This window comes from Agrilus planipennis, unplaced genomic scaffold (genome assembly GCF_000699045.2).
Source record: "Agrilus planipennis isolate EAB-ADULT unplaced genomic scaffold, Apla_2.0 scaffold3, whole genome shotgun sequence".
Classification (NCBI taxonomy): Eukaryota; Metazoa; Arthropoda; class Insecta; order Coleoptera; family Buprestidae; genus Agrilus; species Agrilus planipennis.
Window position 1 is genome coordinate 3,686,258 of NW_020442460.1, and position 25,635 is coordinate 3,711,892.

Genomic DNA, 25,635 nt, shown 5'->3' on the forward strand with positions numbered 1-25,635 from the left:
TCTTCGTCTTGAATACAAAATACACTAATATAGACTGAGTTTATTCGACCAATTTATAGATTGGTTCAATTTGCAATGGCTATATGTTCAAATGCTTATTGAATTCTGAGGTTCCACTGATTATTATATGGTTATTCATATTTTAAAATAGAACAACGATTTTAAGTGATCATAAATTATATTAAATACACACATCGGTATTTAAAATATAATTTATGGTTAAACAAATAAAAATGTAAGTACAATACCTGCTTTCATTTTAAGTGCAAAACTAAAGCCTGCCCATTAATATTTCGTAACGTCTGGAAAAACAGGACTCGATTATAACAAAGTTTAGCGAAAATTAATCCTGCAGCACAAATATACATAGAGTAACAACACACATTTGCTTAATAATTTTTTTTATTCATTTTCTCTTTTCTAAGATCTTACAGTAACATAATTAGAAATATACATATATTCTATATGGCATAAACACGAACGTAGTCAACTTGCAGAGCAGAATTCAGACCATCCCATGTAGGCAACCATTGGTTTCTGCCATTCCAAAAATCGGTTGAAGCCTACCAAGAAGAAAAATTACATATTAATTCTGGTTCAAGTTATAATTGATCTTTTTGTGTTCCTTGAAAGTTCAATAGAATTTAACATCTACGAAAGTTTCTTATCTACTTCGTTAGCGTCTACACGAAAACCCTCATGACACTGGTACTGCTTCATATTTATAAAACAAAGTCCACTTACCCTTCCAGAAGTATTTTCCCATGGCTTGGCACCATTCCCGTTAACTACGTCATCAGGGAAATAGTTGGTGCCACCAACTGCCACGTTTAAAATAATGTAGAAATTTTGGTCAAACGGTGCCATTCTCGAGTTAGTTCCCCATGGGTTGCTGTAACCACTGTTTGCCAGATCCCCGAAATCCCAGAAGTTGGTGTTCGGTGCAACAGATCCTATCGTTTCCCCATCAACTGTGAATGTAATGCTCTGGTCAGTCCAAGTCACGCCGTAGACGTGGAAGTCATCATTCCATCCAGCTGCGTTATTTTTGGTCCAATGGGTCCGAGAGTCTCTGTTGGCGAAGAAAGAAGGTCCCCAGTGGAGAGTTGAACCGTGCTGTTGGACGCCAATTTGTTCTCCGTTTTGTCTTAGATCGGCGTTTCCACGGACTTCACTAATGTCTATTTCCCCTGATGTTGGCCATCCTCCATAAGCGTTGTAACGGGGCATCATCCATATAGCTTTTTTAAAAGAGTTCGTTCATGAAAATACTCTAAATACTTTAATATCTTACCTGGCCAAATCCAATCCCCTTTTGGCATCTTAGCTCTAATTTCAACTCTACCATAGGTGAAGTGAAACGATTTATAGGTTCGGAGACGAGCACTCTTGATGGGATTCAAGATGTTGTCAGGAGTACCGCTACGCTCACATCCATAGTTGGCATTATTGGTACAACTAAAAACCAATAAGAAAGATACAACATTAACATTATTGACTGGCCCAAAGTTCGGAAACTAACGCACTACAGAGCAAGTACTTGTTGTGGCTGTTTTTAGTTTTAGTAAGCCTGTTTATAACAAAAATTGATTTATTGATACTTACGATTCTTCTTCGGTTGCTCCATATAAATTGACTGTGGTGGATGTCAAACCTGCCTCTCCAACGTGATCAGCTGTAAGCGTTGGTACAATTTTCAGTACTCCGTCGCTCACGTAGCTATTTGTCCTATTATTAGTGTACCACTCGAATTCCCAGTTCTATAATGATAAATAAAATAAGGATAAGGACAACGAAACATATTATGATGTGGAAGTTTAAATATTAAAAAAATCTTACAGTGCATAATCATAGAAGAAGTGGCTGATTTTAGATACCTACGAAGTCAGATAAGTGAGGATGGAAGGAGTAGTAGGGATATAAAGCAGAGGATAGCGCAGGGTAGTGTCGCCTTTAATAAAAAGAAGTCACTTCTATGGTCGCGAACGGTTAATTTAGAAATTCGAAAAAGGTTGCGGATGATGAGGATATCGTGGGTAGAAAAGGTTAGAAATGAAGAGGTATTGGAAAGAATAGGAGAACAGAGGACTCTATGGAAGTCAATAAAAAATAGGCGAGATAGGTTGGTAGGACACCTTCTTAGGCATGAAGGTCTAGTCAGAGACATATTAGAGGCAGAAACAGGAGTTAGGAGAGGTTAATAGTTAAGGTGTGGGCTGTTCGAGTTTTATGGAAATGCGAAGTTTAGCTCAGGACAGGAAAGAGTGGAGGTACGTGTCCAACCAGTCTTAGGACTGATGACCTTATGATGATGATGATGAGTGCATAATCGTATAAAAAAAATGACTTACACCACCTCCGGTAAGAGTATTTTCGTGTTGCCATTTGGTAAAGTCAAGAAAGTCGAATTCATCTTGGAAAACGAGATCTCCGGAGCAAACGGTTGAAGGTGCCTTTTCACCGCCTACCTTTGTAATGGACGAAAGGCAGTCACCATACACGTATGCCACAAAGCATCCACACAATAATACCGTAAATTTTAGCATGTTTCCTGTATGAGCAAATTTTTATATTCAGTTTTTTGAAAGGTAAATCGGTTAATTGGGGTTATTGAGTTTCAGTTCTTATTACCAATAGGCCAAAATTGGGATAAGGGAATTTTGTTACTATTTAATTCCAGTTTTAATATCAATTTGTATTAAGTGCAAATGTATTAGATTACCAGTAAACTTTTAATGTTTGGATTAATGCGAAAAATTTCATGGCGAAGAACCGTTTGTGCCTTGACCGAATTGGCATTTGACCAATTGTATGATATTTGAGCAATTTCCTAGTCATTTACAAATTGTCGTTAATTAAACCATCAGTTCCAATTATATGATTAATGGAATTATATTGGAAAATATTTCAAAATTAACTGAAATATGTAAATAAATCAATGTAACTGTGACAACAAGCACCTATCTTGTTAAGTGAAACAAATAAACACTTAAATTACGATATAGGTATCTAAGTACGTTTAAAAATATGCAAACAATCGCTGAATGCAAAGTCTACCTGGTTGTGCAATCATAAACGGAAAACAATTGTCATTATCATGCTACCGTTGTCGATGAGCAAAACACTTACTTTTTAATTGTGGGGATCTCCCATACCATAACCTAACCCACAGAGTCTAGAAGAAAGAGAAACATTTTCTATGCACTGGTAGAGGAGAAGTACAGTAAGCAAATCCAAAACATTAATAGAACGTTTTTTTGCCGAACGCAAAGAAGAAGTTATAATAAATTATTGAAAAATCACCGTTTAAAAGTATACTCCCTTATGGATTTGCAATTTATCATGTAAATCGTAGGTATTCTGGGTCAAGATAGACATAAACAGTAGTTCCAGAGTTTAGAGCTTCTAAACTCCAGAGATTGTTCAGTGTCTTATACTCACTCGCTCTCAATTAATGTTTGAAATTTTCTTACCACAAGTTCAACCTAAAGGTGCAACTCCTTTTTCTAGACTTTCTGACTTAAACCTAACCTATTCTCTTGCTCAAATTGTGTCCTAAGCGTCTTTTAAGGTTGAAATGCATCTGGCAAAATTAATAGAGAATTTAATTTACATTTAAACCCGGCCGTTTATTTGCAAGTGTTTACTTCCACCTCAAATGAGTGAAAATTAGCAATATTTAATTGAAAATTCCAATTAAACGGTAACATTCTGGATATCAAAAGTAGGTTTAAGGGACGCTTTCGTCCATTATCTAAACATTTTAAAGGTCAGCTAAATCTAGAATATTATGTCATCAACTATCTCAGTTGCATCGTTTTCAGGCACAAGCAAAAGACTCCTTTTTAGGGTTCCGTACGTCCGAATGAAAAACGGAACCCTTATAGGATCACTGGCGTATCTGTCTGTGCGTCTGTCACAGTCAGTTTGCCCCGAATCTGCAAATTTACATTCGCAGTTTGCATGTGTGGTTTAAAACGCTTTTTTTCCACTACAATGTTAAGTTAGTTCTCGGATTAGGGTTCTGTACGTCCGAATGAAAAACGGAACCCTTATAGGATCACTGGCGTATCTGTCTGTGCGTCTGTCACAGTCAGTTTGCCCCGAATCTGCAAATTTACATTCGCAGTTTGCATGTGTGGTTTAAAACGCTTTTTTTCCACTACAATGTTAAGTTAGTTCTCGGATTAGGGTTCTGTACGTCCGAATGAAAAACGGAACCCTTATAGGATCACTGGCGTATCTGTCTGTGCGGCTGTCACAGTCAGTTTTCCCCGAATCTGCGAGGCGATTAATTTGAAATTTAGTAGACATGTGAATTTCTGTGATCCAAATACGGACTCATAACGTAAATGAATTAATTTCGAACATGGGGATCATTTTTGTAGGGCCAATAGGAAATTAAAAGAATAAGTTTTGAAAACTGTACCGTGGGATATATCAACTAAAAGGGCTTGTTCTAAGGGTCTCAAATATATAATTTTAAAGTTATTTAAGAAAATAGATGAAAATTGACCATACGCCCTCCTTATCTCTGAAANCAGCATTCTTGTCCTTGGGCTTCAATTTCATACTTTCTTTTCTTTGTTGCAATACTTCTTCTATTTCTCCCAATTTCATATTTCGTCTTGGTAGAAACAAGGGGCTTAAGGTGACTTTTCCGCTCATGTGTTTTCCCACAAGGTTGACCACTTCCGCCGGACTTATAACGTCCCATAACCCATCCGAAGCTATTACCAAAAACTTGTCATTCGGAGTCAGCTTGTGGTAATTCACTTCTGGTTTAGCAGTTAAATAAGGAGGCGTGTGGTAGTTTGGGGGAAGATATTGGTCGCCCAATACCTTTACCACTACGTTTTGCATAATGTCTTTGCTCCATTTGTACCTGAAATCACCTATAGAACGAAGAGGAGCCAGCTGACCAAGGAGCCGATCCATTCTGAGAACAGTGTCGCTTTCAGTTGTCGGATGTTCCCCTAATATCCTTTCGACTTCTTCCGCATTTTCTATATTGTGCTCCACTGTTAATTTGGTCGCTGTCCAATGATTTTCTTTTTGAGTACCTTGAATTTCAAAAAACAAAAACATAGGAAGAGCTATCAATGAGACAGAGAAATAATTTACACACCGAGCACTGCACAAGCGTCACCAACGTGAGCAATATTGAGATGAGGACCATTAATATGGGCAATAATTGCAACACATCCAGACATGGCAACGGACAAAGTTTTCATATTGACGCCTCCAGATGGAGTAGTCAAAGCTTCCCTCGAAATATCGTCGTCTAAACGCAAGACTGCTTTTTCCAAAGCTTCGTGAACATTGGTCCATGATCTATTTGTGTCCTAGGGGAAAGAGAAACAAATAAATATCAAAAATTGATATTACTAGAAAGTATATATGTATTATACCTTTATTAAATCATTTACGAATAATTTAAAACTATTCCTATAAATATCACGAACGTCTTCTACAAATTGCACTTTGTCGTTATAAGTTTTGAGCAGTTTCATTGGCTCATTTGTCTCCGCCAATTGAAGATACTCTTTCAATTGATCAGGCGACATGAGGCAAGCGCTGATGTATTTGAAAATACGTTTTGCAACTACCTGGGCACAAGCTCCTCCACCATGACCATCAAAGATTCCCATGAGAATACCTAAAACAAATTGTAAGCACCATCTAAATTCGAATCAGAGAAATGTACAAGGTGCAAAAGACGATTCATCTACGGTACCTGGTGTTGGGATACATGAAGCTTCTGACCTGGTATCTTCGATGGGATTGTTTGAAGCCAATTGATTGGAGTCATACGATTTAACAGATTTGTGTTCAGGAAATTCGTAACTGAATTCATTTGCATGCAGGACTGAATCAACCTGCAACAATTATTACTTTGAAGATTTGATTCAAGGAAAACTATAGTGAAACTACCGCTGCACAATTATGGTTTGCATGATGCCCAATGAAATTACTAGAATTGATCAACTTTGAGACATACATTTTCATTTTCTTTTTCCTTAGATTTACTTGCATCAATTTATCAATTTGTCTGCTATCTTGTTTTTGTTTAATACATATTAAAGAGTTCATAGAATATGAAAACTAGGCTATCATGCTTTACAGTCCCTTTTTTACAGGCTGTGGCGCTACGATGTGTCATCTTGAATCAAAAAGAACTATTTGGCGAACATGGTAAGTCACCACGTACAATTAGAATAAGTTTGAATTAGTAATTACTACAATATACCGCGAGACATTACAAAACTAAAAACGAAACCCTTACAATTTCAAAATAACATATTAATTATTATTTCAATAGCACTGGTTACCTATATTTCTTAGTGAAAATACATTTTCATGAAAATATTTATTCTAATTTATTACACGTACAATTCTCAATAAGTACATTTAAATGTGCTTATTAACAACAAAAGTGACTAATTATAAGAATTTTTATTATTGTGACTCTTTTAAAACGGCTGATAGCAACAAAATCTGTATTGTTTCGTAAGGGAGCGAAAATCATCGTTGTAATTTTCTTCTAGGTACTCATTATTTACATTAGTTTAAGACATTATTATATTTAGCGTTTTGGGCAGAACATTGTAAATAAGAGATAAGGTATGATATGATACGTATGTTGTTTTGGTATGCTTGCACAATCACTTGACATCAAAAATATGCATAACAGTTAAATTGTAAGGCTTAATTAAAACGCTAAAACCAAGAGCATTCAATTTTACAGAAAAATTAATAGCATAGTGATGATTAACTGGAGTTCTAATTAAATAATACACATTTACAAAAAGGTACATTTATTGTCTTCATAAATATACAACTTCAGTAATAAAGGGCCACTAAAGGGACTACATAGTTGTGTATAGGTGATGTCATAATGTCTTACGTGTTTGTTCTATGGACTACGAAATAATACAGGAAAAAAGTATAAACTAGCGAGGAGGAGACTGTCGAGGATATAGAGGTATCATGTGCCGTACATATGAAGTTTTATAACTCATTCATTGGAAAAATGAATGAAAATCAGCATTATTTTTTCTAGTTTTTTATTTAAAATTTTAGGCATTATTCGTTTATTTAAGACAGGTACCTAATAAATGTAGGCAATCTCCACCGCTAACAGTAGAACGTCAAATGAGATTATCTATAATAGATAGGAGTGTTAATAGTTTTCCTGAAAATTATATTCATCATCCACTTACAGTAACAAAGAAGAATATCAAGGTGCTTGAAACAAACGTTTTTTTATCATTTTAAATAGTAATTTTCAAACGCGATCTAAGATCTTCTAATAGATTAAGTCGTATCGTCTAAAACTTCTATCAAAATATAGTTTAATCAAAAAATAATAATAATAAATGAATACTTCGATAAAATATTGATCTCCCTATTTATCAATAAGTGCATATGTGTGTAGTTTTTCAATGAAACGTATAATCATATCATTATTATCATATGTAGGTCGTCAATCTTAACACTATTAGTTGAACAGGCATCTCAACTGATTCATTCTCATTCCTTAGTTAATTTTCACATTTGTTTCAAACGAAAACATCTCAAATCTCTATTTGTGAACAATAATCATGTATAGGTCTATCTCTGCCAGTCTTAATTCTTGTTTCTACTTCTAATAAGTCTCTTACTAGTTCTTGATGTCTGAAAAGGTGTTCCACCAATCTATTTCACATAAACTTTGAGCCATCTGAAGTGGCCGCTACAATAATAAAATCCTGAAGATTTATAACCTTATTTTGCCGAATGGTTAGCATTCATAAGAATAAAGTCTGAATTTTATTTAGTGAGAATGTTAAGGGACACAAACCCTTATTGAATATATCTTTGCAGCTGAAATTCAACAAAAGTATTGTGCTACCTGATGCGCATCTCTCATATTTCGATAAAAAACAGTAGCAGAATTCTTTTGAATACACCGTTCTGAAAGTTTTCAAACTATTTTGACCTTTGTAGGTACAGGTACATAACAGAATATAAAACGGGTTCCGCTTGAATGGTGCCATAAAGTTGTAATTTTGCACAAAAGCAATGTATTATTGACACTTTTATTGCATGAGTCGTCACTTTAGCTGGCTCAGAGTTTATTTCTTAGTAACTTCTACAGCGCCTTCTGTACTTCGACTCTTCCTAATGCCTCCAACATTTCTTACCATGCTATGATATAATTCTAACTTTATATTTTCGGTAAATATTAATTGAAATAAAAATTATTTTTGATGACATATAACCGAATCATTATCTTACGTTTAGTTAAATCGCCTAGTTTAAACTCAGAACTTTATTACAATCATGTTTAAAAACGGAATAAGCCAATCTATGCTAATTATGTAAGTTAACGACAACTTCTCATCGGAAATGTCAAATTGTTATTGCACTTAACAATTGGAGATATTTACTTTTTGTTTATTCAATTAACAAAAACAATATCAAGCAAATAAAAACATCTTCAGATAACAGTGACATTGGTACTTTTGATTTACCTAAATATGATGCGAATATCTGTCATTACAGTAGTAAATATTGCCAATATCATTAATCATTCAAAACGAAACCGTAATTTTGTACAAACAGTAGGCATATTACGCACCAAGGGAAAAAAGGTCTCAATTACCACCTGGGCCGAAGGCGTAGACGACAAACTCCCGGGGAAGTATTCCGTACTTCTTCCGGAAGCCCTCCGCGTTGTTTTCACTCTTGCAAACGTGATTTCATACCTGGGAGGTTATGTTGCGCTTTCTAATCCACGAAATTGGGAGAAATCGTACTTACTTTCAAGGCGGGACTATATCGCAACAAATCGTATACGGGTATCAGGAAGAAAGCAGGGAATTCCTTCAGGGAATTTTCCGATTTATACGGTTCATAAGGAATGATATATTCCTAATGGTTTAATAAAATTGTTTATTAGGTATATATGAAATGTAATTTTCTGGATTGTCCTTTCCCCGACATGCATTTGAAAGATTATCCACTGTTTGCGACATACTGGCCATTATGAAAATTTCGCGAATTCAAAAAAATTGACAATCTAAGAAATTAAAAATATGTATAACATTGTATTTCACTTTGACTGTAGCTTCTCGTTATGAGCAAAACATGACCATGACCTAGTCTTGATCTTACTTTTGGTCTTGCTGATAGTCTCATTTAATTTTATACTTTCGTTTTTTTTTTTTAATAATTCGCAGAAACTTTTCTTTTTTTTTTAACTAACGCATAAATTGATTCATCCTCCAATGCCTAAAATTGACCTGTTAGTAAAAAAACATTCTTATAGACCCTTTTTTCAAACAGTGGTAAAATTTCTTTTTTTTTTATATTTAGCGTTAAAATATAATAAACTGAGTTTTAAATACTAAAAATTTTTGTTTCAAGAAAAGAACATATTCAAGTTGCTTCAAATAGTTTAACTCATAAATTCACCGGAAGTAATCATTTTTTGTTTAGTCTTGCATTTGGTTTTGGTTTTGGTTTGTTCATGTTCGTTCGGTCTTTGTTTTAGTCTTTCAAAAAGACCAAGACTGCAAAACGAAGACCAGTTTAGCTCATCACTATTAACTTCACAAAAATGGAAATAAAAAATGTGTAGAAAACCTTGCAAAAAATTGCGAAATTTAAAAAAAACACAAAGCCACTTATTTTTATCGAAGTAGATCTTAAAAAGTAGATACATTCTTTGATAACGTATTAAGAACAATAGTTTTATTAATAAATTTATTTATCATCAACTAATTTTAAATTTATTAGGACATAATTCTATGAGATTTTATTATTTTTCATAAAAAGTATTAAGTATAAATATCTTTTTTNTTTAAACAAAGATTTTATGTTATCGAAGTATGTCATCGAACATTAGGAAAAATATTTTTTACAATTATCTACATAAATATTATGTATGTATAATCAATTAGAATTTCTATGGATTTGAATATAATTTAATTCAGGAATAATGCAGACATGCACTGTACAAAGTATTTTTTTTCTATAATCTATTAAGTATTAGTTAGCAACTTAAAATGACAAGTACCTAGCGTAATTGAGAAATATCCTTGATCAGTTATTCAATGGCATAGTATCCTTAGGGTTGCCTAACACTATAACGGGAATATAAGCGGGAATGTACGTATAATATGGGGCATAGAGCATACAAGGTTACCTATGACTAGGGAGCGAACGTATAAGGTCCGTATTTCAGCCGCCTATGCCTGAGACAGGCAAACTTTAGCTTCGAAGGAGCCGCTAACTGAAGTTAGTTTGGATCACTAAATACCCTTCAATGAGTACGAGAGAGGAATAAGCAGTAATGATCCATATTGCTTTCTCTTTTTCTTCTACTCCCATACCAAGCCCCTCCATCCCGTAGACGAGCGAAACCTCTCTTGCAACCTAAATAATACCTACAAAAATGATCGTCCCGCAGCTCAGGGATAGCATGCCAGACTATAGTCGCAATACTATTGGGTTCGGCTATGGAAGAGGGGACTACGAAATGGAAGGGATAAGAAAAGGAAAGAATCATCTCACTCGCATTGACAGGAGCAACGAGGCTATACACTCGAGAGTCAAAAGAGCCGAGTTTGCCCGACTCTGGCCTATGGAGTCAACAAAAACTGCATGTTGCTCTTTCTAACAGTTGCAGTCCTATGCTTTCCTAAAAACGGCTGAAATGCCTGTTTACACCATTTAAATGGTAGATTACCGTCCTAAGTATGCCCCCATGTGCTAATAAGTCAGTTTACTTTACGTGACTATACTTAAAAATCACATTTTCTCTTTTACAATATGTGGGGTTAGTTACCATTACCTTTTGGACTGGTTCATAAACGTAAATAATAACGGTCTATCAATAATTGTACAGTAAGTACCTGTATTTATTTAATATCCAAATGGAGGCAATCTATAGTCATCTGATAAGTATGTGCTGCCACTGAAGTATTTCAAGTGTTAGATAAGATCTTACTATTATTATGGAGGTAATGACATTTAGTAAGTCCTTGTCTAACGCTTGAAATACTTCAGCAGCAGCACATACCCATCAGATGGCGATACCCTACCTTATTTTGGATATTAAATCAACTCCCTTTTTAAGAGTTTCTTCGGTTTCACCAGTAGTTAATGGAGACTTCCTATGGCGTACTGAGAAGATCTAATTAAATCAAAATTGCAATCTGCGTCTTGTACATTCGATATTGTTTTCACCAAGAATATAAGTAATAATATTTATGAGTCAAAAACTCAAAAATGAAAAAGACGCGAAAGCAATTACATCACTAAGGTAATTGCGAGATCACAATGGTTAGTATTTCTAATAGCAATAACTATTATTATCTTGTTCGTTGTTAATACTTACTAAACCAAAGGAGACTACTGAGATCACTATGTAGATGAGTAAGTACCACCTTGTGGTGAAACAAACTACACTTTAAACCTATTATTTTATACACTTAATTTGAGTTCCATATGATGATGGGAACTTCAATGGTAACCTGGTAAATTCTTTCAAGATAATTTACAACGTTGAAAACTCTGACGTTTTTAGATACATCATCCTAGAAGCTTTTAAGGGACATTAAGCAAAATGCGGGGAAACGTTTATTAGTTGTGGTGGGAACGAGATGTAAACGGTAGGGTTGTTTCTACCCTTTTACATGTGACCACTATAGAGTAGTATCTCACTCCACTTGTAGTATTTTCGAGAGTCAGATCTTTGCTCATTCCTGCTGTTCAGTGTTATCATCATCATCATTATCGGATTTACCAAGCTACATAACAACTGAGAAATACTAATTCATGAACTCCAATGTATCTGGAATATGATCCAGAGTATATTCAAGGTACTATATCACTGAGGAGACATGGACACATGATGTAAACATTTGGGAACATTAATTAATTGCCTAAGTTTAAACCTTACCTTACAATTATGAACTACCTTCGCCACTACAATAAAACATCTGCATAGATGGTAGGTGTATTTATTTGAAAATTTTCAACTTATCGGTGCACTTATTCTCTTCTACAAATCGCATTACATTATGAAAAGTTGAGAGAGAGGAGGGTCTTTTGAGTATATTTTTTGTTTTCCTAATAAGAGAAGTATTTAACATCGTTNCGGGAACCTTGAATATGCTGACACAGAGTAGATTCTTTTGAAGATTTGAATACTAGTTAGGGTCAAAACGCACAGAAAATACCCCATTCATGCACTCTCTCATTCACTTCCTCTTTTACAGGCCAATCTCGGTAGCCTCCTTTCTTATTTTCTTGGTTCAAGATTTGAAATTTGTACAAACACTTACCTAAGCAGTTTTACCTATAATTCCTAAAACATGACATTATTACCCTGACTAAGTATCTAAAGATCATGTAAACTGACCAGCATATGATCCCTACAGTGATCTGTATTTCTCTGCTTCCCCCGCAAAAATTAATTCCTAATTTAAAATTTTACCTATATTAATTACTAAACAATTGCAGGACGAATCGAAAAGCTAAAGGAGGAAATCATCAGAATCAACATTCTCACAAGAGGTCATGTTTTCTTTGATCCCCTGAATACGTAACACAAGAAAAATAATTGATTGATAATTTCATATATATTTTCTCCGGTGTTGTATCACTTCGAAAAAAAGTTACAAAATATATTATGTACTTTTTATACAATGTTATTAATAAAGATCCGAAAATATTCTTTTGTCGGTAGTTGTAATGTCGGAACTTGCTTCACAATGCGAGTAATCATTTGTAAGACTATTAAACACTTCACTGAATCATAAACATTCTCCTACATTAGAGAAGAAACTAATTTCGATACGTATGGACATCCAAAATTAGGCGTCCAGTATAAATAATTTAATATGATACTACGGCGGACAGTGACCTAAATAATCTGAATCAAAGTAAATCACAGTAACTGTAATGTCGTCCCTAAAAACTCTAGAAACTTCAACAGGTAGACTGAGCATCTGAGAAAGTTTGCCATGGTCAATTCCAAACTCAGTACCGCCTAACGCGTTTCGTATTAAATGGGTGGCAGCATTCTTGTCCTTGGGCTTCAATTTCATACTTTCTTTTCTTTGTTGCAATACTTCTTCTATTTCTCCCAATTTCATATTTCGTCTTGGTAGAAACAAGGGGCTCAAGGTGACTTTTCCGCTCATGTGTTTTCCCACAAGGTTGACCACTTCCGCCGGACTGATAACGTCCCATAACCCATCCGAAGCTATTACCAAAAACTTGTCATTCGGAGTCAGCTTGTGGTAATTCACTTCTGGTTTAGCAGTTAAATAAGGAGGCGTGTGGTAGTTTGGGGGAAGATATTGGTCGCCCAATACCTTTACCACTACGTTTTGCATAATGTCTTTGCTCCATTTGTACCTGAAATCACCTATAGAACGAAGAGGAGCCAGCTGACCAAGGAGCCGATCCATTCTGAGAACAGTGTCGCTTTCAGTTGTCGGATGTTCCCCTAATATCCTTTCGACTTCTTCCGCATTTTCTATATTGTGCTCCACTGTTAATTTTGTCGCTGTCCAATGATTTTCTTTTTGAGTACCTTGAATTTCAAAAAAAAAAAACATAGGAAGAGCTATCAATGAGACAGAGAAATAATTTACACACCGAGCACTGCACAAGCGTCACCAACGTGAGCAATATTGAGATGAGGACCATTAATATGGGCAATAATTGCAACACATCCAGACATGGCAACGGACAAAGTTTTCATATTGACGCCTCCAGATGGAGTAGTCAAAGCTTCCCTCGAAATATCGTCGTCTAAACGCAAGACTGCTTTTTCCAAAGCTTCGTGAACATTGGTCCATGATCTATTTGTGTCCTAGGGGAAAGAGAAACAAATAAATATCAAAAATTGATATTACTAGAAAGTATATATGTATTATACCTTTATTAAATCATTTACGAATAATTTAAAACTATTCCTATAAATATCACGAACGTCTTCTACAAATTGCACTTTGTCGTTATAAGTTTTGAGCAGTTTCATTGGCTCATTTGTCTCCGCCAATTGAAGATACTCTTTCAATTGATCAGGCGACATGAGGCAAGCGCTGATGTATTTGAAAATACGTTTTGCAACTACCTGGGCACAAGCTCCTCCACCATGACCATCAAAGATTCCCATGAGAATACCTAAAACAAATTGTAAGCACCATCTAAATTCGAATCAGAGAAATGTACAAGGTGCAAAAGACGATTCATCTACGGTACCTGGTGTTGGGATACATGAAGCTTCTGACCTGGTATCTTCGATGGGATTGTTTGAAGCCAATTGATTGGAGTCATACGATTTAACAGATTTGTGTTCAGGAAATTCGTAACTGAATTCATTTGCATGCAGGACTGAATCAACCTGCAACAATTATTACTTTGAAGATTTGATTCAAGGAAAACTATAGTGAAACTACCGCTGCACAATTATGGTTTGCATGATGCCCAATGAAATTACTAGAATTGATCAACTTTGAGACATACATTTTCATTTTCTTTTTCCTTAGATTTACTTGCATCAATTTATCAATTTGTCTGCTATCTTGTTTTTGTTTAATACATATTAAAGAGTTCATAGAATATGAAAACTAGGCTATCATGCTTTACAGAGTCTCTTTTTTTCAGGCTGTGGCGCTACGATGTGTCATCTTGAATCAAAAAGAACTATTTGGCGAACATGGTAAGTCACCACGTACAATTAGAATAAGTTTGAATTAGTAATTACTACAATATACCGCGAGACATTACAAAACTAAAAACGAAACCCTTACAATTTCAAAATAACATATTAATTATTATTTCAATAGCACTGGTTACCTATATTTCTTAGTGAAAATACATTTTCATGAAAATATTTATTCTAATTTATTACACGTACAATTCTCAATAAGTACATTTAAATGTGCTTATTAACAACAAAAGTGACTAATTATAAGAATTTTTATTATTGTGACTCTTTTAAAACGGCTGATAGCAACAAAATCTGTATTGTTTCGTAAGGGAGCGAAAATCATCGTTGTAATTTTCTTCTAGGTACTCATTATTTACATTAGTTTAAGACATTATTATATTTAGCGTTTTGGGCAGAACATTGTAAATAAGAGATAAGGTATGATATGATACGTATGTTGTTTTGGTATGCTTGCACAATCACTTGACATCAAAAATATGCATAACAGTTAAATTGTAAGGCTTAATTAAAACGCTAAAACCAAGAGCATTCAATTTTACAGAAAAATTAATAGCATAGTGATGATTAACTGGAGTTCTAATTAAATAATACACATTTACAAAAAGGTACATTTATTGTCTTCATAAATATACAACTTCAGTAATAAAGGGCCACTAAAGGGACTACATAGTTGTGTATAGGTGATGTCATAATGTCTTACGTGTTTGTTCTATGGACTACGAAATAATACAGGAAAAAAGTATAAACTAGCGAGGAGGAGACTGTCGAGGATATAGAGGTATCATGTGCCTAGATTGTATTGGCTGCTCGCATTGAGCACGCGCAATAGTAACGCTGACGCTGTGCGCAGTTCCGCTTTGCAATAACAGGAGTCATTCCCGAAATTTGCAAACAAATATCTTCTGAAGCGAAAAATGTGGGAGCTGTCAAAAATATATATTTTTTAAGTAAAACAATATAAATTTATAGGGGTTAATATAAGTAAAGAAACTCAAACTCCATTTTAATTCATAATAACTGGGCTAGTTGGAAATATATTAAATGCAGAAACAAGAATTAAGAGAAGTAGCTGTTCACAAATAATTAAGGATGTAGGATATTGTAGTTTTAGGGAAATGCGAACATTAGTTCAGGATAGCAAACAGTTAAGGTAGGTCTCCAACCGGTTTTAGAACTGACTGCCTTGTGATGATCATGATGATGAAGAACTAAGGCCAAGGGAGAGGGAAGATACGCAGCCAATGAAATGTAGGCACAAGTGTATGAGCATTATCAACTTCTCTCTCCTGAGAGGCTTCACTCTCCTCGTCTAACTGTACTGACACTTTATACTTTATAATTCCGTAGTCCAAGGTTTATACAAAATGAAGACGGGATCTCTACCTTTCGCCACTATATCCGGGACGTCACCGTCGTTATACACGATGTCGTTATAAACATGATAAATGTAATATATATTTTAATTTAGGAATTAGCCTGCCTAAATTGACTTGAACATGTATAAATAATGATATGCGACTAAAAATAATTAGACACTTTCTCGAATAATATAAAACAAGAACTTTTACATTAATTATCAACGCCATTGTTGATTTATAAGGTAATTTATGAAAGTTATTACACGAGTTTTAAAGAGAAAGTTAATTTTGATCCAAATATCCTTCAAAATGTTCTTGATGGTATCGGATACGGCTTCTAAAGAAGGCAAACCTTCTGCAGCAAAAATAGAATCAATTCCCTGCTTAAATTCGGATACTGCTTTTAGAATAATATCCAAAACTTCGTACAAAGCGTTTCTTAAAACATTTAGTAGATCTTGAATAAATTCGGAATAACCCCAAGCTCGCAACGAACTACTCACACTATCAATCAAATAGGTAATCTGCATTTGAGTAAAGGAAACCGTAGCAGTTATTGCATATTTTAACAATTGTTTGATATTGTTAAGTACTTCGTCTATTGTCCCATTACTCTCTAAGGAAGACGTTTCTAAAGACCTTTTACTCCTCTGGAGGGTTGAATTTGAAAATAAACTAAGTCCGTTCCTGATCCCAGCACTGGCTTTATCAATAAGACAATTAATGTTTCTAATGTCGTACTCTTCCAGTAATTGCGATACTGTAAGTAGTGGTTTTCTCAAAACATCGTTTATCTGTTCATATACTTTTGGAACAATGTATTTTGAATAATACACTGCGCGTAAAATCTGACCGATTAATAAACGGTAATCGTCAAGCTTGACTTCAGCAGATGTTAGATTCAACTGTGGTAAACCGAAATACTGAAGTTTGCTATCCAAATTTTTCAAATCCAAACCATCCAATAGTATTAGTCCTTGGATATTTCCTGTAGAATCCAATACATCCAATCTGTCGACGTCACTATTTTCGTTCCATAGTAACGTATGAGATGAGTTTATTTTAAATAACTGAAATCACATGGAAAAGCTATTCAAACAGAATTACTTCTTAAGATCAGTGTCAGCATAACAAATTTTCTTTTGAAATTGTACGTAAATATAACTTTTACATACATACGAGGGTGCGTTTTTCGCGGAATGGGTAGGTAGATCATTAGTAAGGGTACTTACTTGAATCATTACGAATTAAGCAACTCATTATTAGTATAAATACCAAGTATTATCGTAATTAGGTCAGTGGTCTTTGAATTATCGTCAATCGGGAACAAATTGTGAAATATAGAGAAAATTGAGTACCGCGCTGTTATAAAGTTCCTTAACAAGCAAGGAAAATCAATTGAAACCATACTGAAAGAGATGTCATTGGTTTACAGGGGCTCTTGTCCAGGTGAAACTATAGTTTGCAAGTGATATGCACTCTTTAAGCAAGGCATGGATTCACTTGAAGACGACCAACGGCCAGGCCGGCCGATCGAAGTGATCACACCGGAAATAATTCAAAAAGTCGAAAAATTTATACTGGAAGATGCCTGACTTAAGAAGAAACAACTCGCAGAAATGATAAGAGTATCAGATACAACCATTTTTAAAATTCTTCACGATCATCTTGACATTACTAAAGTCGGCACAAGATGGTTGCCGAGACGCGTGTGACGTCTTCTCGCACGTTTTTGGACCTCTGTAGTATAGATAAAGATGGAGTATTAACTTGAATTGTTACTGGGGACGAAATTTGGGTTCATCAATATGAACCTGAGTCCAACCAGGATTCTATGCAGTGGCATAAAAACGGCACATCACCACCCAAGAAGTTTAAGGTGTCACAGTCGGCTAGTAAAATCATGGCAATAGCCTTTTGGGACTCAGAAGGGATCCTGTTGATCGATTATAAAGATAAAGGTGTCTCTATAACCGGAGAATACTATGTTTCAATCCTAGAGCGGTTAAAGGAAGCAGTCAAAGAAGAAGGAAGAGGAAAATTGACCAAAAGTGTCCTCCTTCTGTACGACAAGGCACCTGTTGACAAGACCCGTGTTGCGATGGCTGCTCTACAGAAGGTGAGCTTCGAAATTTTGGCTCACCTACCCTATAGTCCTGACTTAGCTCCCAGCGATTATTACCTATTCCCAAACTTGAAAAAAAGTTGATTGAAAGATCGAAAAAATGTATAAAGGTAGCAGGTGAATATATTGAAAAGGAAAAATAAATTTCTCTTTTACTTCCACATTTTACCCCCTATTCCGCGAACATAAAAACGCCCCTTCGTATATTATATAGTTATATATATATTTATATACGTTGTATAGGTAATTTAGAATAACATGAACCTTCAGATGTCCGAAAGGCGGGCTTTATCACATTTGATATTAAGAAAAGAGTGACTCCATTGCTATTGTATTGCTTCTAACCATGGGCCTCGACGGAATCAACTGGGAATGTAGTTCCCACTTAAACTGTACAAAATACGCAACCCAAGACTAAGGTTTATATCATTCTAAATTACCTTTAATAGTTAATATATTGTGTTTAGTAGTAATATAAAACTGCTGTGATGAATTTTGTAAATATTGTAGGTTGTAACCCTGCAACATCGTAATATCTTAAATAGCGCAGCCAGGTTTTATACGTAGCCATAAAATAAAAATTACTTACCATTAAAAATGAAGATATTATTATGGAATAAAGTAGATACATTTTTACTATAAAACTTTCAGTAAGTAGGTATCTATTGTTTTACCCAGGAACGGTTGTTACAATAAATACTGAGTTATCTTTTTGCAGGTCAGGTTTATAAACGCGTTTTATACATCGACTTATGTAATCTTCCCGCAATTATTATACTCTTGAGAAAACAAAATTAATACAATTTATACTTTATAATAATACATATGCATACAAACAAGTGCAACGTAATTAAAGATAAAACATCAAATAAACAAAAGAATGTAAAAACATAATAATTTTATTCTGATGATCTCAATAGTGTGTTATAGTTTCCCAGAAACAAAAAATACAGTTTATCTAAGTAGAATGTAGGAAATTGGCACAAAAAAAGGAAAATATTTACATTTACCGACAAATTAGTGCTTGTAACGAATAAGAAAATTATTTTCTGCAATTTGGTACGTTTAATTACCTATCTAAAATTAGCTACCAATGTTGCAATAAAACATTAGTGTCTGAAATGAAGTTACTAGACTATTCACATATCAAAGACAGACAAGTATGAGAACTGTATATTTCCCATGCATTACTGTGCAAATATCACTCCATAATTTCATTTAAATACAAGGAATATCGATAGGGTTGATGGCAGTTATGAAGAAGAAATATCTAAAAATATCACTTATTTCTCTGAAAACTACTTCGAAATCTTGATTACTTTTTAGATTGATTCGTTTAAACTATTTCGATGACGTAAACCCAATCTTTCAATAATTTGACTGTATATACAATCATAACTGCTGAATATAGAATCTATCGTATTACCTCATGACAGAGTGACATGCAAGGTTAGTTATGACATACGTTCATTTTACTTGAATAAATTTAAAACGTTGCAATATATATTTCATTTTCTATATTAGAAGCTTTGCCATTACGTTTTCAATTGAATCGTTTAGACTATTTCCATGACGTAAACCCAATCATTCAATAATTTGACTGTATGTACAACATTACTGTTTTTGGTAGATACATATTCCATCTTTCGTATTACCTCATATGACAAGCGGCATGCAAAGTTGGTTACGACATACGTTCATCCCTCTTGAATAGACGATGTAACCTATACTGTATTATCTATATTACAAGAAAGTGTTACTATCACTTTTTGGATTGATTCGTTTAGACTATTTTGATGACGTAAAGCCAATAGTTCAACAATTTAACTGTATTTATAATCATCTTCTTTTGGTTAGAAAAACTGTTAGTTTAGTTATGATTTTTAATAAAACTGATAATAGAAATTTTTATTAAGACTCAGCCTATAATCTACCTCAGTACTGATGGTAGTATACCGACGAAATCTGTCCAAATAATGTTTGTCGTAAGATACAAAATGACTTTATGAAAAGAGTAACTCTAAAGTTCGAATATTCAAAATTTAATACTATTTAATTATGGATTTATATGAAAACGATGAACACCAAAATGTCAAATCATATCATCAACCCACTTACAAATAATTGTTATAATTTATCAAAAAGACAAAAGAATTGTTATACTTTATTTACAGATGCAAAAATATACACGTATGCATATTTAAGCGAAATTATATAAAAAGAAAATGGTATAATTCATTACAGCACAAAAAAGAAATATTTTATCAAAGTAATTGATTTTTACACCAAAATATTTCTACTATCTGCTCATTTTTCATTACCATTTAATCTATCTTTAGTGTGTTGTTTGTTGTTTTAATTGAGAGACGGAATGGAAATTAACTGATTAGCAACATACGACTGGAAACCATGCAACTGCTCTATAATTATGCTCGAAATAAGTTGAAGAACTCCAATTACACTTTCCGAAATATCAAGTGCAAAACCTTTCAAATTCCACGCACGGATTTCGGCAATAACTCCTTCTATCCTTGTATTGATTTGAGAAATAAGTAGAGATGTTAATGATTCCACTTGGTTGTTGATAATATCCTTAAAACTTCCCAAAACAAAATTCCACAGGGCATCAATGTCCGCGTCTTTACCTTGCAAAGACAAGGCCTTTTCGGCATCTCTCTTTTTCCTTTCTAAAGCATTCTTTGGTTTAAACGGTAGAAAAATTCTGCGGATTGACAAATCCAATTCGTTAATAAGTCCGTTAATGTCTTCAATGTTGTTTTGTTGAAAAACGTCTGCAATAGCACTAACAGGGGGACCGGCAAGTAAGACAATTTCGTTGTAGATGTTTGGTGCAAGAAATCTTGAAAGTTGAACAAATTGTAAGGTCTGTGATAGTGAAAATCGGTATTCGTTTAGAGCTACTTCGGTAGGTATGATATCTAAGCCTGGAAGTCCGTAATAATCCAGTTTTTGATTCAAATTCTTCAAGTTCAAATCTTGTAAGAGGACTATTCTTTGAAGTGCACCGACGGCATTAGCATCTTTTGGAAGTAACTTGAGTTCCGCATCAATAGCGAAACAATTACTCAAAATTGGAGCCTATACAAAAAAATTGGAACCTTCAACTTCTTGTAAAATTCAATTCTCACATTTTTGTCCGGCCACATGTATATCACAATAAATAAATAAATATTTCATGTACAAAACGAATTATATTCAGTTTTGATATCTCCCAAATTTGCATTGAAAACGACAGCAAATAGCAATAATTGAGATTAATGTTTAATCACGTTTGATGTCGAATGAAGGGTTTTAAGATTAGTATTTATTTCGTTTGTTATTGTACCTACGTTATAAAGAGAGTTCCCCTTTTGATCATTACAAATGGCAAAACAATATTTTAATTAAATAATAAGCATACATGCCCGTATTACAAACAAACACAAACGAGAAAGAAATCAAAATGTACTTACACTTAAAAGAGCAAATGTTACTAAAAAGCAACGAAAAATCATGGTGACCTATCGTTGCCAAATAACAAATGGAAACAGACTAATCGAGTAACACCTAAGAATATTCGTATTTCGTTAAACATTGTTATCATCATCAACAAAAGGTATAAATTATTATGTTTGTTGAATAACAAACGTAATTCAAAAGAAATACATAGACAGATAAGGAACCCGAATCAAATATTAATCTTTTCAAGACCAAAAAGTTTTTCCATTGTCATTATGACGGAATTCAGCAAAAAAAATATTTATGTCTTTCCAGAATTATTTATTATTATGATGATACTACTCTAGTACTCTTTGAACCAAATAGTTATTTTTTCATTGCATAAAAATAAACAAAATGATGAAGTACAGTATAAAACAAAAGTAGTACCTATATTACTCACCAGTATCATCATCATAGTAAGGTCATCAGTCCTAAGACGGGTTGGACAAACACCTCCACTTTATCCTATCCTGAGCTAATCTTCGCGTTTCCCTAAAGCTAGAACAACCCACATCCTTAACTATTTGCGAACAGTAATCTAATCTAGGTCTACCTCTACCCCTCCTAACTCCTGTTTCTGCCTCTAATATGTCTCTGACTAGACCTTCATGCCTAAGAAGGTGTCCTTCCTTACTCTGTTTCTGCTTTTCTATGTCTTTAACTAGTCCTTCACGTCTCAGAAAGTGCTTCACCATCGTATCTTTCATTTTCCTTATTAGCTTCCACAGTTTCCTCTTTTTCGATACTTCCGTATTTCTAATTCTTAAATACCCACAATCTTTTGCAAAAATATGCAAGTAAAATACTAACAATAAGTCCCACTTTATTTCCATAATTTATAATCCGAAAAATGTACCCAGGAAGAAAGTTTTGAAAATATCCTAGCAAAAACGTTGAACGAATTAAAACTAAATTAATGGTTTTGAAGCGATTATAGTTTTATTGACTTCCATAGAGTCCTCTGTTCTATTGTTTCCAATACCTCTTCATTTCTAACCTTTTCTACCCACGATATCCTCATCATCATCCTATAACACCACAGTTCGAACGCTTGTAACCTTTTCTTTTCCGCCGCGCCCACTGTCCATGTTGCGCATCATAGCCTAACATAAACTTGTGATGCATAGCACGAATTTTCATAAATTGGAATTCAGAAGTAACAATACTAGTTATTGTAAATACCAAAGTTGATTAAGGGGTGAAAGGTTTTTACTATTAATTAAAACAAATTAAGTGTTGATATCAAAAATTGGAATTTTCGTTATTATCACTTTTAGTAAACGAGAATTAATTAAGCAAAGGAGTAATTAATTTTCAGACAGCTTAATTGCTCTAATCTTNATTGAAGTCGCCTCTTTTTGTTTACACCATATAAACGCTGAGGAGGTTACTGGGCGTCACATTCGTTAAAAACAATGACAAAAAACGGCCAGTCACAAAAGTCTTTTCGAAAATTAATTATCTGTATAGGTGTAACGAATACGTAACCACGTCCGCATCCGCAACTGCGGATGACCCGCAGGAAATTTAATATCTACATCTTCACCTGCACTTTAAATTTAAAATCCACACATTCTGATGATGATATTTGAAAATTGATTGAGTTCTCAAAATTTGCTAAGTATTTTCAGAAAGAAAAAAAAAACAATACATTCGTATTTGCATCCATATTCTCATACTCATCCGCGTCCGCAACTCTAGACTTTCAATAATCCGCACCCTCATCCGCAAGCAAGTTTAACCTCCTTACAGTTTGCACCCTCATGCGCATCCGTTACAACCCTAATCAAAAGAGTAATTGATTGCCCCAATTTATAGCAAATCACTCCTGTCTATTTCTAATCAGCATTTACCCTGCAACTAGACAACAATGAAAAGAAAACCATTCCCAAACCATTATGTAATTTAGCCCTTACCAAATACATACATAGCTAAGTAAGCAAGCATGCTTCTTATGATATAACTGATTATGCAGATTGATTAACTAAATAATTATAATCCAGACTTATCCAAATTCTTAACCACCCAAAGTAAAATCAATTCAGAGGACTGTTACTATTATAAACTTAATGAAAACCACTTACCTTCTTGTAGGGCTTAAATAAATTAATAAAATTAACATTTCGATTAGTGTTTATTATCAAAAAGCTAAATTGTACATTTTACAATTATTATAAGTATATACATTTGATTTTTAATACTCGTTACATTTTTTTATCAACCCAATGTTTATAAGTAGAAATCCGATATTCAATAGTCAACTTTCTTCTTCACTAACCCACAAAACACGAAAAATATGATCATAATAATTGACACACTCTCATTTTAGCAGAAAAGAATAATAATTACCTAACAGGATTTGTAGAAATTTCACCTTTGAGTTTCATGTTTCTTCAGAAAAGTATTAGTCCAAAACGAAAATAATAATTTAGTAGCATATTAGTGTTACAATTAATAAGGAGAACAAATTTAAGTAATCGCAAGCTAGATGTTTATGTTTTAAAAAAGGGGGTTGTATATTTTCCTGCATATATTTTAAATTTCATCCCATCCACTTTTATTGGGGGAATACCCTAGTAAAAGTTTCGGGAATTTTTACAACAATAAATTGCAGGAATGATGTGTGTGTTGCATATGCAAAAGTCAGATAGATCTAGATATTCATTAGAACTAATTTACTGTAAATTAACTATCATACAACCACTACAAAAATTACTTCATAGGCGCTTACAGTAAAAACCAATTTTTTTGCAATTAACACATACAAGCAAATCAAAATTTTATAACGTTTAAATATGTACTTAATTTTATGACACTTTAAGCAGCAACATTTCACACTACCACTTAACTATAAGCAAAAGGCACATGATATTTATTATATTTATAATAAATGAAATTGTTAGAAGATATTAGAAAAATGCGCAATGATTTTATTGTTTTTACCTCTTGTGGTGACAATCTTGCAAATGCCGACTTCGGTTCACCAGTCGACCGAATAAAACGCGAAGCGTAACAACAACCAGTAATAAAACCATGTCTTTCACAGGAAGATATTACACACTTTGGAACAAATTTACCAAAGGAAACAATACTTTTTTTGTGAAGAAACCGCTGTGGTCCTAAAGCCATAACCTCTTCCTGTAGTACAAACTAGTATCTTAAATTTTGCAAACAACTCCACATTTCCGAGCAAATCACACTCTATTAGAATAAAAAACAAATTTACAAAAACGACGCCACAAGGTTACTATTTTCTATTTTTAAAAGCCAAAATCTTAACTAACAAATTTACAGGTTATGTACATACATTATAACAGCTGTGCACTTGGCCTACTGTAGCGATGTGTTTAATCTACGAAAGATAGTGTCTATCATTCGGGAGAAGTAAGGTATTCACTAAACTAAGAGAAGTCATAATTATGAAAAAATAGAATACAGAATCTCATGAAGCCACCAGTTNTGATTGTTATGTAAAAAAGTACGCAGAATCTCGTAGTGTCAACGGTTTTCGAGTGCGATGTCAAATTAGTAGTTTCCGCCATCATTTTTCATGAAATACGAATTAACTTAGACATATAAAAGCGCTCGTTAAAACATTGTGAGATGGAAGGTGTTTACTGAGCTTTTAGAAATGATTATTATGTAAAACCGTACGCAGAATCTCGTGGTGCCAATGGTTTTCGAGTGGGACATCAACTTGGTACTTTCCGGTATCATTTTTCATGAAATACAAATTAATTTAGACATAGAAAAGCGCTCGTGAAACCAATGCGAGATGGAACTAATTTACTGAGCTTTTAGAAATGATTGTTATGTAAAAAAGTACGCAGAATCTCGTAGTGTCAACGGTTTTCGAGTGCGATGTCAAATTAGTAGTTTCCGGCATTACTCTTCATGAAATACGAATTAATTTA

The 25,635-nt window shown here is 33.9% G+C and overlaps 4 protein-coding genes across 6 annotated transcripts; all 4 read right to left on the bottom strand.

The window, feature by feature from the left end:
• Positions 1 to 384: 384 nt before the first annotated feature.
• Positions 385 to 12,053, bottom strand: LOC108740840 (beta-1,3-glucan-binding protein-like). 2 transcript variants are annotated; one of them, XM_018475340.1, is made up of 6 exons: positions 11,951 to 12,053; positions 2,352 to 2,551; positions 1,606 to 1,760; positions 1,295 to 1,458; positions 745 to 1,241; positions 385 to 563 (listed from the first exon to the last, which is right to left on the bottom strand). In XM_018475340.1, the coding sequence occupies exons 2-6, from the start codon at positions 2,544 to 2,546 to the stop codon at positions 462 to 464; spliced, it is 1,113 nt and encodes a 370-aa protein (XP_018330842.1). In that variant the 5' UTR covers positions 2,547 to 2,551; positions 11,951 to 12,053; the 3' UTR covers positions 385 to 461. The 2 variants fall into 2 exon arrangements, with proteins under 2 accessions (XP_018330842.1, XP_025836434.1); XM_025980649.1 differs by lacking the exon at positions 11,951 to 12,053 and adding an exon at positions 3,130 to 3,216.
• LOC112906481 (pyruvate dehydrogenase [acetyl-transferring]-phosphatase 1, mitochondrial-like) lies at positions 4,053 to 5,888 on the bottom strand (the record flags this gene model as incomplete). Its single annotated transcript, XM_025980672.1, has 5 exons — positions 4,053 to 4,109; positions 4,522 to 5,063; positions 5,129 to 5,345; positions 5,412 to 5,659; positions 5,738 to 5,888. Coding segments are annotated over 5 exons (1,215 nt in total), but the record flags the coding sequence as incomplete, so codon positions are not given.
• A 560-nt stretch (positions 12,054 to 12,613) lies between the features above and the next one.
• Positions 12,614 to 25,046, bottom strand: LOC108740839 (pyruvate dehydrogenase [acetyl-transferring]-phosphatase 1, mitochondrial). Of its 2 annotated transcripts, none has more exons than XM_018475338.2 (5): positions 24,665 to 25,046; positions 14,266 to 14,407; positions 13,940 to 14,187; positions 13,657 to 13,873; positions 12,614 to 13,591 (listed from the first exon to the last, which is right to left on the bottom strand). In XM_018475338.2, the coding sequence occupies exons 1-5, from the start codon at positions 24,848 to 24,850 to the stop codon at positions 12,900 to 12,902; spliced, it is 1,485 nt and encodes a 494-aa protein (XP_018330840.1). In that variant the 5' UTR covers positions 24,851 to 25,046; the 3' UTR covers positions 12,614 to 12,899. The 2 variants fall into 2 exon arrangements, with proteins under 2 accessions (XP_018330840.1, XP_018330841.1); XM_018475339.2 differs by lacking the exon at positions 24,665 to 25,046 and adding an exon at positions 18,810 to 18,998.
• Positions 20,372 to 21,801, bottom strand: LOC108740842. Its single transcript, XM_018475342.2, has 2 exons — positions 21,694 to 21,801; positions 20,372 to 21,319 (listed from the first exon to the last, which is right to left on the bottom strand). Exons 1-2 carry the CDS (start codon positions 21,733 to 21,735, stop codon positions 20,576 to 20,578), a joined length of 786 nt encoding a protein of 261 aa, XP_018330844.1. The 5' UTR covers positions 21,736 to 21,801; the 3' UTR covers positions 20,372 to 20,575.
• Positions 25,047 to 25,635: the final 589 nt, after the last annotated feature.